The sequence below is a fragment of the Sesamum indicum genome, linkage group LG12 (genome assembly GCF_026168435.1).
Source record: "Sesamum indicum cultivar Baizhima isolate 11 linkage group LG12, ASM2616843v1, whole genome shotgun sequence".
NCBI classification, from domain to species: domain Eukaryota; kingdom Viridiplantae; phylum Streptophyta; class Magnoliopsida; order Lamiales; family Pedaliaceae; genus Sesamum; species Sesamum indicum.
The window spans coordinates 10,170,635-10,187,543 of NC_142668.1; the positions used below are offsets into that span (position 1 = coordinate 10,170,635).

Genomic DNA, 16,909 nt, shown 5'->3' on the forward strand with positions numbered 1-16,909 from the left:
ACAATATTAGAATTGTTATTTAATTTTCTTTTTTCTCTACAGTGATCTTAATACCTTATTCATCTTAATGTTGTTAACGCTATATAGAAAGCACGAAATGCACGTGATATTGTTTAGTACAAAGTCGTCAGATTTAAAGTAGCGCGTAAAATCTTAATTGATTACTTTAAATCATATATATGTATATCGGTTAAAATATTTATAAAAAGGAGAAGTCGCGTTCATATTTTGTAATAGATAGAGTGTATGGTCAAATTTCAAAGAATTTGAATACTGGCGACTCACGTGCGTGTTATAATTTAGTAATACGTACAAATGATAATAATCTTTAGGAGTATGAAAGCAAGCAGACCGAAGTCACGTGGGAAACTGCAGATCAACTGCTCCTAACTCAGAATGATTTAATAATGTCTTAATTTAATAGTTAATGTTAAAATTTTATAAATAAATTCAAAATTATAAATTTGAGTCCCGACTAGGACTGCAGATAGTTTGAGTCGAGTAACTTTCAATTGAAAATGGTTTATGAGTAATTTTTCTGAATTTCAATTTAATAATGTAATGTTAACATTTTACAATTCAATTTTGAGTTTATATTGAGAAAGTGAGTGTACAGATATGTCAAGTCATGTAGTAATTTTTTTTTTTTTTATGTAAGCAAGCGTCCTATATTAATAGTAGATGTGAAGTTTGAATGATTTATAAGCTCCAAAATATTTTTTTTCATCAAGGCGTCATTTCAGGACAAACTGTAAGGCCCACATGAAGTTAAAGTGAATAACACTTTGCGCAAAAGGGCACGGATTGAGTCACAAGCTTCAACATTCCCCGTTTGTAGGAGGAAGTCATGTGCTCGTTCCATGCGAGTCCCTTGTCTGGGAGTTAATGTGCAGGGAAGCATCCCACATTAATTGCAGACGATGAGCTTCAGTAGCTCATATATAAGCCCCAAAGCCCTCCTCTCAGCGCTAATCGTAAAACTTAACACTTATACAAACCCCGAGTGAACAATACTTCGCACAAAGGAACATCATTTTGAGTCGCAAGCCACATCATTCTATATTTAATCTTTTCATTAGTCATTTACCTCTATTTTTCATTCAATTTCCGTCCCTCATTCTTTAAATGCACTGTAATAGTCCTTCATTTTCTAATACATCTCATTAAAATCCCTAACAATTAAATCTAAAGGAATCTACATTACAATGAATGAAATGGGTAGGATTGGAAAATGTCAGATTCATATACTAGTCTTTCATAAACTGTCATTACATCACGGATTATAGTCTATGATACATGATATAAGTTTCAACCCTTTTTCCCGATTTTACCCCTTTTAAGTGGAATATTCCATTTATTGTAATTTAAATTCCATTACATTCAATTATCAGGAAATTTAATGTTATACATTTAGGAAACGATGGGCTATTATGATGTATTTAAAAAATAACGGACTAAAATGCAATTAAAAAAAGGAGCTGAGGTATTAATAGAGAGAATTGGTATTTCCTCTATTAATGATTGGTATTACTAATATAACAAATGGTTTCACTATGAATTTTGAAATTAATGAATGGAATATATTTTCAAATATTTATATATGTATACACACACATCTATATATATTTTATAATCATATATTTTATGAAGTTTTTTTTATGTAAATGAGATTTAATCCTACCAAATTATTTATATTACAAATGTTACTATACATGTCGTGTAATTAGTTACTCGATCTCCATGATGATATTTATAAACTCCAATGTCTTCTCTCTCCAGTGAGATATTTTTTCACAATAAAACTGTAAGACTCATATAAAATCAAATAGAAATACCTCATACGTTCTTAAATTATAAAAATTATATAACAAATATAATAAATTTATATAAAAATTACATAATATATATATATACATATGTATAATACATTTATAATGTGATTGATCGATTCGAGTTTTTTCAAGCCTATTCGAGCTAAAATTTTCTAATGTTTTTCTTTGCCTTGTTGTTGCCCTAAACAATTAATTTTTACAGTAAATTACATCGACACTTTTTGATATTAATTCTAATTTCCAAAATACCTTTACTTTTTTTTTTTCTATAAAATTACATATACATCCCATGAGAGGGTGTTGGTGTCATGTAAATCAAGAATTGTTTGTGTAAAATTTCGCTATGAATAAGGATGTACTTGTAATTTCAACTATAATCTCAAAAAATGTACTGGTAAATTTATAATGGACAATAAGTATTTGTATAATTAAATCTAACTTTTGGGACTGTTAGTATAATTTACCCAATATTTTTATAATATCATAATACAACATGAAAATAGAAAACAAAAATAATATGTTGTAGGATTTGCTACATTGGTCAAAGACAACATATGAATAAATTCTATGTTCTCCTTACAACAGAAAATCAACGGCCAATATTTGGGTTTCTTCGTATTTTTCATTTGGGCTTATAACTTTGCTTTTCTAATGGATTGTTATGAAAGAAGATGCCTTTCAATGTTAAAACAATTGGGTTTTGGGCCTCATACAACTTCACTTGGATTGAGTTTGCCAAGTAAACAAGTGAAAAGTTTCTCCCAAAGGAGATAATTCGACGATTTGGGCTCAAAATTTTTTATTGAATATTTTGTGTTTGAGTTTGGATATCTTCATTTCAAGAAAAAAAAAGTGAAAAGCCGAGCTAAATCCATTTGAGCGACAAAAAGCAATGTCAGAAGATAAGAGACGAGAACCCACTGATCATGTCTTAGTTTTGTAGTTAAATTGATGTTTCAGAAACAAGTACGGGACTGCGGATTTGAATTATCATAAGATGTGTGAGTATTTGTCTCATTTTATTTAATTTTATGTAATTTTTTATTTTATTATTCTTTATTGATAATAATTGGTGTAATGTTACAATTACCACCATGAGAGAGAGAGAGAGAGAGAGATAAGATCTTGTGCTCGCAAAATTTGAATAACAATTTATGTAAGATAAGACCCAACGATTTCGTTAAGAGACCTTTCAAGAACTCATTATTGAAGGTCTCTTAGATATCTTCATCTCTATGTCGCCTAGCCTAAGTATCCAAGGCCTCGGCCAAACCTATCGTCTCATTTGTAGAGACCTTATCAGCCATTGTCATTCACTAAGTACGTACGGACTATTGTTGTTCGTAGATCAATTAAACCGACAACTATAAATAACGGTTCTCCCTAGTCAGGTACAACTTTTGCTAGCCCTACTATTGCATTCTGTCTTCGAGAATTGAACTACAATACTAACTTGAACATCGAAAAATCTTTATAAGAATCTCTTCCGACTTGGTCTTACCGTTGTGTTGATTTTGCATCCAGAGAGAATACCTTTGCATTGGAATAGCAAAAACATACACACCCACCACTAAAAATACCTCAAACAAACATCATGTTTCTTGGAACAATAACACTGTATTCACATCCAAAAAATATTTGATACTGCACAAGATCAATTTTTAATAGTATTTATGTATCATAACTTAATTGTAACAACAAAAACACATTATTATTGCTCAACCTAAGGCATATTAACGTGCGAACGTACCGAGCCAGCCAAAATTTAACTTGAACCCGGATGTCGTCCAACTCATAATAATCGCACAATGATTCCTAGATCAATGCTTCACGTAATATATACCCCTAGGTTTTTCAATAATTAAACAAGTGGCCAAACTTCGTGCGACATTTATTCGGGTCGTACTGATCACTCAGCCTCTACCCAACTTGAACCCTGATATGTATTAACTCATAATGACCACCCAATCACTCCTAGATAAATAGTTCACATGAAATCATCCTACATCGGATATTGATGAATAGGGTAAATTATATTTTATCATCCAAACTATGATCTTTTTTACGCTTTGGCATCTAAATTTTTTTTATGTCAACTTATCATCTCAACTTTACAAAATTTGCACGTTATCGTATATGACCATTTTTTCTATTGTTTTTTATGTCAAAATAATATCACATGTTGTGCATATATAAAAAGTATCACATCGCATAACACTTAAATATCGCAGGTGCGCATGTAACGTTTTTTTGACAAAAATTTGGTGAAAAAATAATTATAAATGGCAAAGTGCAAAATTTTACAAAGTTAAAATGGTAAATCGATACAAAAAAAAAATTAAATATCAAAATATAAAAACGATCATACTAAGAATGACAAAACATTCTCCTATTTTCTTATTTTGCAGGACGCCCAATCCATTTTTCAACTTTTAAAACATATTTGGAATATTCTGTATCCAATTTAAACCTTTTGGAAACACATCACATATATAATAAGTTAATAACACCAACAACAGCAAAGTCAAAACATATGATTACAAGCCGGTTTCATATTGTGGAAAGCCTCCAAAACACTACAAAAATAAGGTTTATTTCCATTTTAATTAATAGGATAAATTTTTTGAGATTAATTCTAAATATACAAATATTTTTTACTTTTTACACAATTGGAATTACACCTCTTAAATTTTGTAGTTATAATTATAACTGTACTCCATATTCAGATATAAAAATTTACACAAATACTCCCTGAAAAATATAACACTAACATCCCTAGGGAATACTGTATCTGCAAATTTACAAAAATCAACTGGTATTTGTGTATTTGGACCTCGCCTAAGAAATATCAATATAATTTATCCTAATTAATATCTTCCAATCATATGGCTACTTTAATATAGAATCATCCATTATACAGAATTAGTTGGGTATTCGAAATATTAGATAATACAACTCATCTAACTCCTTTATTAATATAGTATATATAATTAATTAATTGCATCGAATAACTAGTACTATTAATACTTTTCAGGAAAAAGAAAATTTTTGCCCTATAACTTTGGTTTGAATTTATTTTGGTCCTTTATTTTTATTATATTTATTCTTTTATCTATCAATTTTGCGTGGATTTGGTATTTTAACTTAATTTATGGCTTTTTTGCCCTTTTAATGATAAAAGGCTAATAGTCCATCCTAATGCTCTAAGTACAATATAAATAAATATTTTTCAATAAACCTAAACTCTTATACCATTCTAAGCGAGCATTAGCTACGAGATGCAAAATGAATGGATATATATATGGACTAAAATTGCTCTTGAAAACCTGTGTAGGGGTAGAATTGTCCAAAATTAGGTCAAGTGACTAAATTAAGCAATTTTAAAAGTTATTCGACTAAAACTAAAATGGGTAAATTTTAAAGGATTAAAATTAATAGGTGACACAAATTAATAATTGTCCCATACTTTTTATTCTATCTTGATATTATATTTACTCTTGACCCACAAATTAAATAATAAAACACATTAACTAATATAGTCATAATTAATAATTTGTAACTGTATATTCAGACTATATAATACTTTGTTTATATACCTATACTCTATTATTAAGTAAATGGGCTTTTTACTGTCTCACTTATTTTTCATCTGATATTTTATTTATTAATAGTTAATTTTATTTCCTTATTTATCAATATATAACTTTCCAGTCTCCCACTTTTGTGAACTTTGATGCATAGGAAAAATTGGACTTCTGCTAACATTGTCGAAAATCTATTTTACAAATGCATCGAGTGTGCTTTTATTACTCATTTTTTATTATATACATATAAAAATGACGTGTCACTACTGCTAGTAATTAATAATAAGTTCAGCCTCTCTCATCCTGGAGCAGGATGCGGAGCGAGAAACGGTCGCTTTTGACTATTGCCCGTACAATTATTGCTTCTTGATTAAGAAACTCAAACTATAATATATATGATTAATGAATGATTATTAGTAATAGATGAAGTGTTATCCCATCCTATATTTTTATAATTATTCTAATCAACCATAATTATTCATATCTAATTAATTAAAAAAATCATCACTCTCTCGGATCTGAGTTGTATGTCCTATTATTTATCTTTTGGTTGGTGTGTATGTTGGAATGTGGAGCTTATCCTGATATTAGATTCAATCAGCGAGAAAAATATTTTGTTGGGGGTAAAATAGTAATTTTATAATATTTTTACGGACGTCTTAATATAAATTGTTGACGGATAATTTTTTATTGTAATTTATCTGAAATTGTTCTAATGTAAAATCAATCATGAGCGATCATGGAAGTAGGAGAATTTTTCGAACCCTCATAAATCTTGTGTCTCGTAAAAATATATATACATTTCTTTAAAAAAACCAAGAGTATGTATACAAATGTGTTTGTCACAAATAATAAAAAATAAGTAATATTTTTGTCATTGTTAACTATTGCAGCCAGACGTGAAAATTTTTTTATGAACAGTAATTAATCGCAAAGATGCAACGATTAATAGTCGTTGTTTCAACAGGATAAAATTATGGATGAGGAGGTGTACATGCGTCCGAACGAGGCAAATCTAGGAATTGTATGTCCTTTAAAGCGTTGATTATATGAGTCGAAACAAGTCTCTAGGCAATGGATTCCACCAATCTGCGCATGATTTGTGTTGGTTCGTCAAGGATATTGACTCTCAATTTTTAACTTTGATTGTGTACGTTGATGACATTTTAATTACAGGCACTATCCAGAATTTGATACAATAAGTGAAGATTCTGTAGATGCACTTTTTACAACCAAAGATTTATTTTCTCATTAGAATCTGCAGAGCTGTGTAGAAAAAACATCATCAAACAGATGTCTCATGGACAAAATTTATGGTACAACTATTGGTATTATTATTATTTTAATGAGAAGAGTTGACTATCATAATGGTACAAAACGACATGAATTGTTGCAAATTTAATTTATTGCACAACATTTGCACGTACTATATTAAAATGTCGACGCTATAGATCCGCAGGAAAAGGGGTTAAACTTAAGCTTATATAATTTAATTATGTGGTTAATCCAATGAAATTAAGATTACTATAATAAAATATAATATTAGCGATAAAATTGAAGATTTTAAATTTGTAGCTAAAGATATTTATTAATCGACAATAATTTGATATTTTTATCATATAATTATTAATTACGAGAATTATGCATAAAATTAACATGTCTGCAAAGTGCAAACGACAACACAAATATTGTGACAATATTTCACCACTTTTCATTAATTATTTTTAATAATTATTTTATATATGCACACTAATAATTCTTGCCAGTGACATATTTTTACATAATAAATTGGACCACAAAATAAATTCAACCATTTATTCCAAGTGTATTAATTTATTGCATGATGATAACTTAAAGTATTCTTTTTGACTAAGCCTACTATATATGAAAGAAGAATTGGCATTAGGATTTAGGATTTGGCAAGAATGAGTACTGTGGACCTACCTATGTTCCACAAGAGGATATTTATAGCAAATTTTAATTGGATCAAATAAAAATTTGCTAAATTCCATCGATACCCTTTGAGATTAAATTTTTAACGAAATAAATACTCTTTATTTTTTATAAAATTATAAATACAACCTCTAAGAACGTGTTAGTATAATGTACCTTAATAGGTACTCGTGTAAACTTTTGTCGCTGAATTGAGGGTACAGTATTTATAATTAGGATAAATTTCAGCTACCTTCCATGAGGTTTGGTATAATTACGTATACCTCGCATTGTTTGAAAATTACAAATATCCCCCTTAAATTGAAAATTATTATATAGCCTTTAGACGGTGGAGTGCACATTACTATGTGAAATTTTAAAAAAAAAACTATTTAAAATATAAAAACTTTTTAGAATGGGTAAAATAAATATTCCATAAGAAATATTATATAGTTCATAAAAATATTTTAAAAAATATATAAAGTTTTAATTTATAATGCAAAAGAACATTTTAGTCAGTTCAACATAAAAATTGAATAAAACCTAACGGAATAGGCATATTGTTAGACAAACGTTAAAATTATGGAGGTATTTATAATTTTTCAAACAACGAGGAGGTAGTTGTAATTATACCAAACCTCAGAGGAGGTGGTTGTGATCTACCCTTATTATTACAACTACAACTTCAAATGATGTATTGATAATTTTGAAAATAGTAAGCAATATTTTTGTAATTAGAACCTAATTTCAGGGGTGTCAATATAATATACCCTAAAAATTAATTTGTTCTCACAAAACCACCGTTTCTGAGTATAGAAGAATTCTTTGACACGTGTCAACAAGACTTCTTTATGTTTGAGGCAAATTACATTGATATTTTTTGAAGTTAGGTTTAATCAAATATTTTATGTCTTTTTCAAAAATTACAAAGTGTCGATATAATTATCTCTTAAAATGTATTTATAAGTTTTTGTTCCCGATAGGTCGATGTAAATTATAATTAATTACAACATCAGGGAATAGTTATAATTTTTTAAAATATAAGGGATATTTATATAATTAAATGAAATGTGTCAATATAATTTACCTATTACTTGCTAAAGTATAATAGATATCAAGTTTTACAAAATTGAAGTATATGTATGTATTCAATATATTCATCGAATTAATTAAAAACGTTTTGATTTTACTTTGTTATATTAACTGAAAATTGCATTTTTAATATTATTTGAATTTCTTTGTTGTCTAAGCCTGCTTTATAATTAAGATGATACTGTCTGGGAGAGCTTATAAGCCGTCGGATACAACTCGTAAGATGTTTTAAAGTTTATATGATATTAAAAAGTATTTAAATATAAAGTTTTAGAAAATGAGCACATAATATAATTAGATCCAAAGTTAAGATGTTAAGGAATATAAGCTCAATTGGGGAAAAAAAAAAAAAGTAAGGAGTTCTCAATTTATTTTTAATATGTTAGCAAATTCTTTCCGTCCCGATGATATTAATCATAATTGATATTACTAACATCATGTAAATTTCATTATTTTATTTTATTCAAATATTTTAATAGTTTATTTTTAACGTAAGGTATATCGTTTTATAAAATGTATGAACTTATAAAATAAATAAACTTAGTCAAAAAAATCCTCAAATATTTTATGAATTATAATAAATAATTTTTTTTTTTTTTTTTTGTAAACTACAACAAATATTCATGAGATTTGTCATAATTATAAATATCCTCCTAAAGTTTAAAAATTTTAAGTACATCCCTAAAATTAACGTTTGTCTAATAAATACCCTTATAATGGACTATCACGATTGGGTATTTATAGATCGTCATTAGTTCTAGGGGATATTTTGTAATTTTTGAAATAATGAAAAGATATTTATAATTACGGCATATTTTAGAGAAACGCGATGGGATTTACCTGGACGAATTATATTTTAAATCCCATAGAATATGTGGTTCAATACTTGTGGTCATATGATTTATGAGATTTCCAAACTGTTCCCGAAATTGAAAAAATAAGACATATTTAGTCCTTTATTTTATGAAATTTTAAAAATTATCAAAATTAAGAAAACTCGACATATTTAGTCACATGTCCAAGTTTTCGTCAAAATATAGATGGAGAAGCTCATTGCATGTGCTCTTTCCGTATAATTTTTTGACAATAACTCAGATAGAAACTAAATACATGACAAAGATTCATACTCCTCGCTCCGTCCCGCACAAATGGGGGCGATGACTATGCAGGGTAAGAGGGGCCACAGCATCGCCGTCGCCCTTCTATGTGGGGGCGGCAGCCGTGGTCGCCCCTATCTTTTTAATTAATTTAATTATATTATTTAAATATATTTTCAATAATTATAAATAATATTAGATAATTATAACTTATAATTATTATAATAGCTTAATGTTTATATTAAATGTAGATATCTAAATTTAAAAAATAAAATTTAGTATATTAAAATACCGGAGAATTTTTAGCCTATTTGTAAAATACATGGGGGTTTTAACTATTTTAATAAAATATAAAGGGTAAAATAGAATTTAGTCCTAAATATATAAAATTTTTCAATTTTGAGATCATTTTAAAAATTTCATAAAGTATAGAACTTAATATATCAAATTATTTTAATTTTAAGATCATTTAAAAAAATTAAAAGTGTTAACTCGATCCAATGAGATTAAAAGTATAACTTCACCAATTTATTTATTTATTTATTTTAAGAGAATTGGTATAATCCTTTTGCCGTCCCCATAATACGAACAAAAGGTTCTATTAGATTAATACATATTATTACATTTGCCTTGTGGGGTCTAAATACAGCTTCTTCTCCTAATATAAAATGACCAAAAAGCCCAACGCCATATATATGTTATTTTTATTTATTCTTTTTAATTTTCTCCCCTCCTATTGGATAAGCCTCTTATTTTAATTAAGACCCTTTATCAATTAAAGTAATGCAATATCAAAAATCTATTTGATGAAAAAAATTATACAAAATAAACACTCGAAATTAAATTTACTTCACAATTATTGGGAGGAAAAAATAATAAATAAATAAATAAAAGTAAGCGCGGTGAAAAATTCATGTAATGATAATTTCACGAAATATTTTTTTAGTTTATTAATTTGTTATAAAATATAAATATTCGTCGCAATTTTTTCACATCCATGAAAAATTCAGTCCCCTTCTATTAATAAAAATAAACAAAAGGAAAAATAAAAATACTCGATATAAGGTCATGGGTTCAAATTTCATCAGATTTATGGGTTTTTGTCTCATTTTATATGAGTTTTTTTGTAACTTATTTCATTATTCTAACTTGTATATTTATATTGATAGAACTGGTGTATTACTTAATTTATTTAAAATCATATAATCATCATTAAAAAAATCAGAAGTGCTAGTTGTCACTAATATTCTTCATAATTGAATTTCCAACTCTTAATTAAACAATTATAACAAAAATGGATCGCGAGGTCACATAATCAATTATTTCTATCAAAATAAATAAATAATCAATCACATATATATATATAACTCCAACCCATCTTATATTATAATTTTAAATCTTGTGCACATATATAAAAAATTGACCGATTGATATGACATAATATCAGTAACAAACACACAGCCACTATACTATTACAACTTAATGATAATGGACCCTCAAAATTAAATAATAAATATCTTCAAAACATAATTAAATACCACAAGAATGTGTCAAAAAATTAAAAAATAAATAATTGAAATTGGTCTGCACGTCCCTAATAAATTACTCCCCTATGCCAATCTGTCAACGTGATTGCTCCCATATTAAAATCCTAACTTCACAAATTCCACCACCTCCCCCACTTCACACCAACTCTCTCCGGCCACCCCCCCCCCCCAACCCTCTTCTTTCAGGCAGCTGATATATACATAGACATGCATACAAAAACCTTCATGGAAATGGGCCTTTTCACAAGCTAGCTAACCGTATAAATAGATACATACACATATATATACGTATAGATACACTTGTGTACATTTCTCTCTTGGTGTAAAATGGAGGGTAGATTTGATCATGGTCATGAGGATGATTATTCCACTGCTACTACCACTACTGCTCCAGAAAACACAGCTGATTCTCCACTGTCCGATGAGCCAGCTGATGAAGCTTACGCACCTTCCCCCAAGAAAAGGTTTGATTTTGTTCACACACGATTTCTCCCCCTTTTTTTTTTAATTAAATGTGAAATATTAATGAATTGGTTTGAATAATCATAACCCTCACAGTAGAAGGGGCGCACACAAGAAAGTCGTGGCGGTGCCGATCGGCGACGGCGACGGCGGCCGTAGTAAAACCGAGGTGTATCCGCCGCCAGATTCTTGGTCGTGGCGGAAGTACGGTCAAAAGCCGATTAAGGGCTCTCCTTATCCCAGGTAATTGTTATGCTGATCGTCTCTTTTTATTTTATTTTTTATCTTCTAAAATGAAAATTTGAACATACATAAATAATTATAATTTACGATCATATAATTATTATTAATAATAATAAGGTAGGACGAAAGATGTGTGCTACGTGATGTTGTAGTTGCCGCCGGGGGAGTAGGTGGCAGCTCTTGTAATATTATTACAAGAGAAGAATAGATAATTGAAAGGCGGCTATACATTGAATGATTGAACGTGTGGGTTATATGGAACAGTAGTGGTTGAAATTTCTAAGGGATCATACTCGCACGCTTTTGCTTCTTGCTTTGTTCTTGACTTCTCATCATCATCAGAGGGTAATAATCGAGATCTTTTTTAAATTTATATAAAAATATTAGTCAGGTTCACTATAAAAAATTATTAAATAATTACAAAAAAATTTAATGCTAAAATCATAATCGAATTAGTTAATAAATAAATTTTTTATTGTTAATCTACATTATTTAATAGAAAAAATTACAATTACCACCTTGTGATTTGAGAAATGGGCAAAAAAAATTCTTGTGAAAAATAAAATAGCAAATTACCCCCTGTATTTTAGAAAAAGAAGCAAATTACCCTCTATCTAAACTATTGATAAGGGGATAATTTGTCTCATTTTTTGAAATACAGAGGGTAATTTGCTAATTCTTTTTTCATAGGGGGGTAATTGCTCATTTCACATATCACAGGGGGTTAAATTCCATTTAGCCCTTATATGTATAAACAATTTATTGCTAAACTCATTAGCAAGTAAATTTTTGTTGCTAAGTTTATTGGCAAGTAAATTTTAACAATAATAATTTTACTTATTAATTAGCTCGACACTGATTATTAATCTTAATCTTTTTATTTTTATTTTTATAACTATTGAGTTATTTTTATGTAATTATTGATTTATGTGTCAAATATTAAATTTTCGGGTGATAAGAATTTTTAATTATGAGCTTGTTACGAAGATACGTCTTCAATTGTTACATTAAAAGAAATATGATCTTTTGTTAAAGTTAATTAATTATTATGATTTAAACAATTATAATAAATACTGATTAATTATAGTTGTGCAATAACTATTAGCTGTCATTTCTATACGAGAGGCCAAAACAGTAGTTTTAGCTAAAAATTATGGTGATTGTTCTGATTATACCTAAAATTGAGGCAAATGTGATTAATTATTATCAATAAGTTTTCGCGTTATTTTCTTTGATGGTGATAAAGAGTATTGATTTGGTATGATTTTTAAATTGTAATAATGTCTTCTTAAGGTAGAAATAAGTCGTACAAAAAGTTGTAAGTTAAGTAGTAATAAAAGTTAAAAGTAAAAAAGAAAAATGAAGCTAAAGTGCTTGAAAAAACAACTAAATACTTACAATTTTATTAATAAACTGCAGAAATTGATAGAAAATTATTCATAATTTTTGGTTAAAATTAACTTAATTTAAACAATTTAAATTAACAAAAATATTTTTTTTTTCTGCCGTAAACTAATAAGCATTTAAAATAAGCGTTTGCAAACATCCTCGTAGAGTTGAACTGAAAGTTTGGCAGATGAATACCAAACTAGAGGAACCAAATTTAATCATTTTAATTTGGTGATTACCAAATCATTTCTTGGTATTTCCGTTAGGTATTAAACTTTGAATAGAATTATATAAAAATTAAATCTCATAATTATTGTTTTATTCTTGAAAACTAAAAATATAAAACAATATAAATAGATATAAACTATGTATTTATTCAAGAATTAAATACAAAAGTATATTGAAATAATATAATTTGATATTTTACTATTAGTTCAATCGAGGTAAAAAAAATAAAACCGGACCAAACTTTTCAATTCAGGTTTTATATATATCGATTTTCTGGTTTTTGTTTCAAATATTAGTGCAATTTGATCAGTATATTAAACTATGTACCGTCCTTATCATTCGATACTTTTTAAAATTTTATGTCATGCTCAAAATATTAAAAGTAATTTACAACGAGCTCTTTTAGAGTTTGGCATAATTATAGATGTCCTCTCATTATTTGAAAAATTACCAATACCTCCCTGATTTTAATGGTCGTCCAACATCTAGCCCAATGTGTTAGTCCCCATTAAGTTTTCATCTAATTTTTGTGGTCAACTATCTAAAATATTCATGTGGGTTGTAAATTATAATTTTTTTTGAAAAATTTTGTTATGAACAAAGTGGATAATTATTTTAGTACTTTCTTAAATTTTTTTCATTCAAGTTGTCCAATTCTCTTACAATTTTTAAATGTTTACAAAAAAAGTAAAAAATACAATAATGTCAAAGTTGATAATTTTAAGATTTCATTTAAGAATTATATAATTAATCAAGTATCAAATGAGTATTCTTAATTTTTTAAAATAAAAAGATATTTATAATTATGTTAAATATTAAATTAGCTGATTGTAATTTATCTAAATATTAATCTTAAATTAGATGAAACAAATCAAAAATTGAGTACAAACAAAATTGATTACTTAGCTATTTCAAATTCCCCATCCAATCTTGATTCCTAAGAACTATTTTTAGTTGTATAAATACATATATATAGACAAGATCACTGCCGACAACTGCAGCAGCTCCGAAGCAGCAGAAACACATGTGGCCTATTGACCTAAGATACATACACGCACAGAACATATCATATTGTCTTAAACCTTAATTTATCTCAAATTTCATTTAATTTTTTTAATGAAAGTCTTGAACTATTATTTATTAAATAAATTGATAATAATTATTAATATCAAATATTTATATTTAAGAACAACTAACAACTAAATAAGCATATACTATTCGATCGATATCAGATAACTATATCCAATTAACACATATTATTAAAGTAATATTTTCATACGTCGGTGGGGTTCAAACCCATGACCTTAAAGTCTGCTTCTACTTCACCAATTGAGTTAGGCTGTATTGACAATTTTATTTGATCCTTGAGCAGTAAATGAGATGGCGTTTGGTTGAAATTGTTTAAATAATAGTTATGTTCGGTTCTTAAAATTTAGAAGGTGTTTGATCTTATTTTAGAGAATAAGTAGTTGAAGTGTTTATATAAAATTATATTATAGGATTTATAAGATGTTGGTAATGGTAATTTTATATATCAAAATTAAAGGAGTTTGTTAATATTAAAATATTAAGGAACATTCGAAATATATAGTTTTTACTTTTGTGATGGAATAAGTCTGGAGAAAGTTATAAGTTCAACGGCAGTAAAAATCAAAAGCGTCTGAAAACGGAAGTGAAAAACAGAAACACGTTGAAGTTTGAGTTTGAATATCAATTTAGTATTTAAAATATTACTAATAAGATGCAAAAATTGGTCTGGAACTGTAAAATGTAAGTTTTCAGACAACTTTAATTGATAATGGGTAGATAAGAGAATTGTTGGTTAATTTTGTGTTCTTGTAATGAGCCATTTTGTCTCATAAGTTGTTCTTATTGTTGCATTGCAGGGGATATTACAGGTGCAGCAGCTCAAAAGGTTGCCCTGCTAGAAAACAAGTAGAGAGGAGCCGCCTTGACCCCACCACCCTCCTCATCACCTACTCTTGTGACCACAACCACCCTCTCCCCACCACCACCTCCAAGAACCACCACCACCACCACCACCATCAATCGGTCGTGGCAGCTCCAACAGCTGCAAAGTCCCGCACGTCTCCATCCTCATCATCCCCTGCCACGGTTGATCCTCCCGCCAGCTTTCCTCCGGAGGAATGCGCCGCCTTCACCAATCAGCCAGACATTGAGCCGGCCGACAACGGCTTCACGGAGTTGGCGGGCGAGTTCGGATGGCTCTGCAATGTGGGGTCCACAATGATGGATGGGACGATGTTGGTGGGGCCAGCATGGGCCCACGCCGACGTGGAGGCGTTCATGCCGATCGGGGAAGAGGACAAGATCCTGTTCGGCGATCTCGGGGACTTGCCGGAGTCGTCGGTGGTGTTCCGACAGTGCAGGGTGGAGACATCTTGCTGCGGCGGCACGGGATAGAGTTTTCTTTCCATCCCGAATGACAATGGATTCGGACGTGAATAACATTAATAAGATTAATGTTGGTGGGGTGGATGTTTCCACCAACGTCGTGAAGAAACTCAAATTGAGGTGTTCTTGTCAGCATTTTTTTCTTTTTTTTTTTTTGTAGATAACATCTTCGCCTCTTGCGGTTAAATTTAATTACACAAATATTCTTTGCCAAATTGTTAGTATATCTCGTAGAGAGTGTCAATGTAAGTATTTGTAAAGTTTTTGTCCATAAATAACTACATTTTCTTTAGGGATATACTAATAATTTTGTAAAGAACGAAAGATATTTGTGTATTTGGACCAAACCGTGAAGACACGCTGCTTACCCCTTTTTCATTTTTGGTAAGGATTTGTTGAGAAATATACCTCTTCCCACTCTTTTTCGTTGTTTTTCACATGGTACGAGTGAAATTCAGACATTGATCATAGGAATTGTAGCTGAAATCTGCAATTGAATTGATGAATTTAGGTTTCAAACTCCTAGTTATGAATCCTTCAAATTTATTTGAATAATTTTAAATTTAAAGAATTTAAATTCTTGACCACTAAATTTACACTATATGTGATTGAATATTTAATCATTTTTAATTTTTTTAATATAAAATCATTTGAAATATTTTTTTCAAATTCTCCCTTCAAAACCAAATCCATATCCCATTTCAGCTGAGTGTCGTCATCCGTTTCGGCTGTATGTTAAGGGATCAAATCTTTGTCCCATTCTTACAAACACAGGAACGGGATGGAGAAGAGCCCAAGACAGAAGATGACTGAAAACCCTAATCTGTAAGAATGGCGGAAACACCCCCCCCCCCCCCCCAAAGAAAGTACAACCATATCTTAACATTCGGCGGGGTATTTATGGGACGATCATTAATTTTACAATGAGGGTATCTGTTATTTTTTTAAAAAAATATTGATGGAGTATTTGTAATTATAACAAATTTAAAAAGAGTACTGTAATATACCCATTAAATATTACATTTTTAAATCATTACATCAATTAAAAGCATATATATCCCCATCTTCCAATCACTAAAAATTTTACT

General features: G+C 29.0%; 1 protein-coding gene across 2 annotated transcripts; it reads left to right on the top strand.

The window, feature by feature from the left end:
- The first annotated feature begins 11,212 nt into the window (after nucleotides 1-11,212).
- On the top strand, nucleotides 11,213-16,226 carry LOC105165844 (putative WRKY transcription factor 69). Of its 2 annotated transcripts, none has more exons than XM_088876020.1 (3): nucleotides 11,213-11,548; nucleotides 11,643-11,789; nucleotides 15,293-16,226. In XM_088876020.1, exons 1-3 carry the CDS (start codon nucleotides 11,412-11,414, stop codon nucleotides 15,828-15,830), a joined length of 822 nt encoding a protein of 273 aa, XP_088732146.1. In that variant the 5' UTR covers nucleotides 11,213-11,411; the 3' UTR covers nucleotides 15,831-16,226. The 2 variants fall into 2 exon arrangements, with proteins under 2 accessions (XP_088732146.1, XP_088732147.1); XM_088876021.1 differs by having other exon boundaries at nucleotides 11,646-11,789.
- The last annotated feature ends 683 nt before the right edge of the window (nucleotides 16,227-16,909 follow it).

What these genes read in the sequence shown, in the direction of transcription:
- LOC105165844 (XM_088876020.1), top strand. Translation starts at nt 11,412, where the DNA reads ATGGAGGGTAGATTTGATCATGGTCATGAGGATGATTATTCCACTGCT. An exon ending in GCACCTTCCCCCAAGAAAAG is followed by an intron (nt 11,549 to 11,642) that starts GTTTGATTTTGT and finishes TAACCCTCACAG; the next exon opens with TAGAAGGGGCGCACACAAGA. An exon ending in AAGGGCTCTCCTTATCCCAG is followed by an intron (nt 11,790 to 15,292) that starts GTAATTGTTATG and finishes GTTGCATTGCAG; the next exon opens with GGGATATTACAGGTGCAGCA.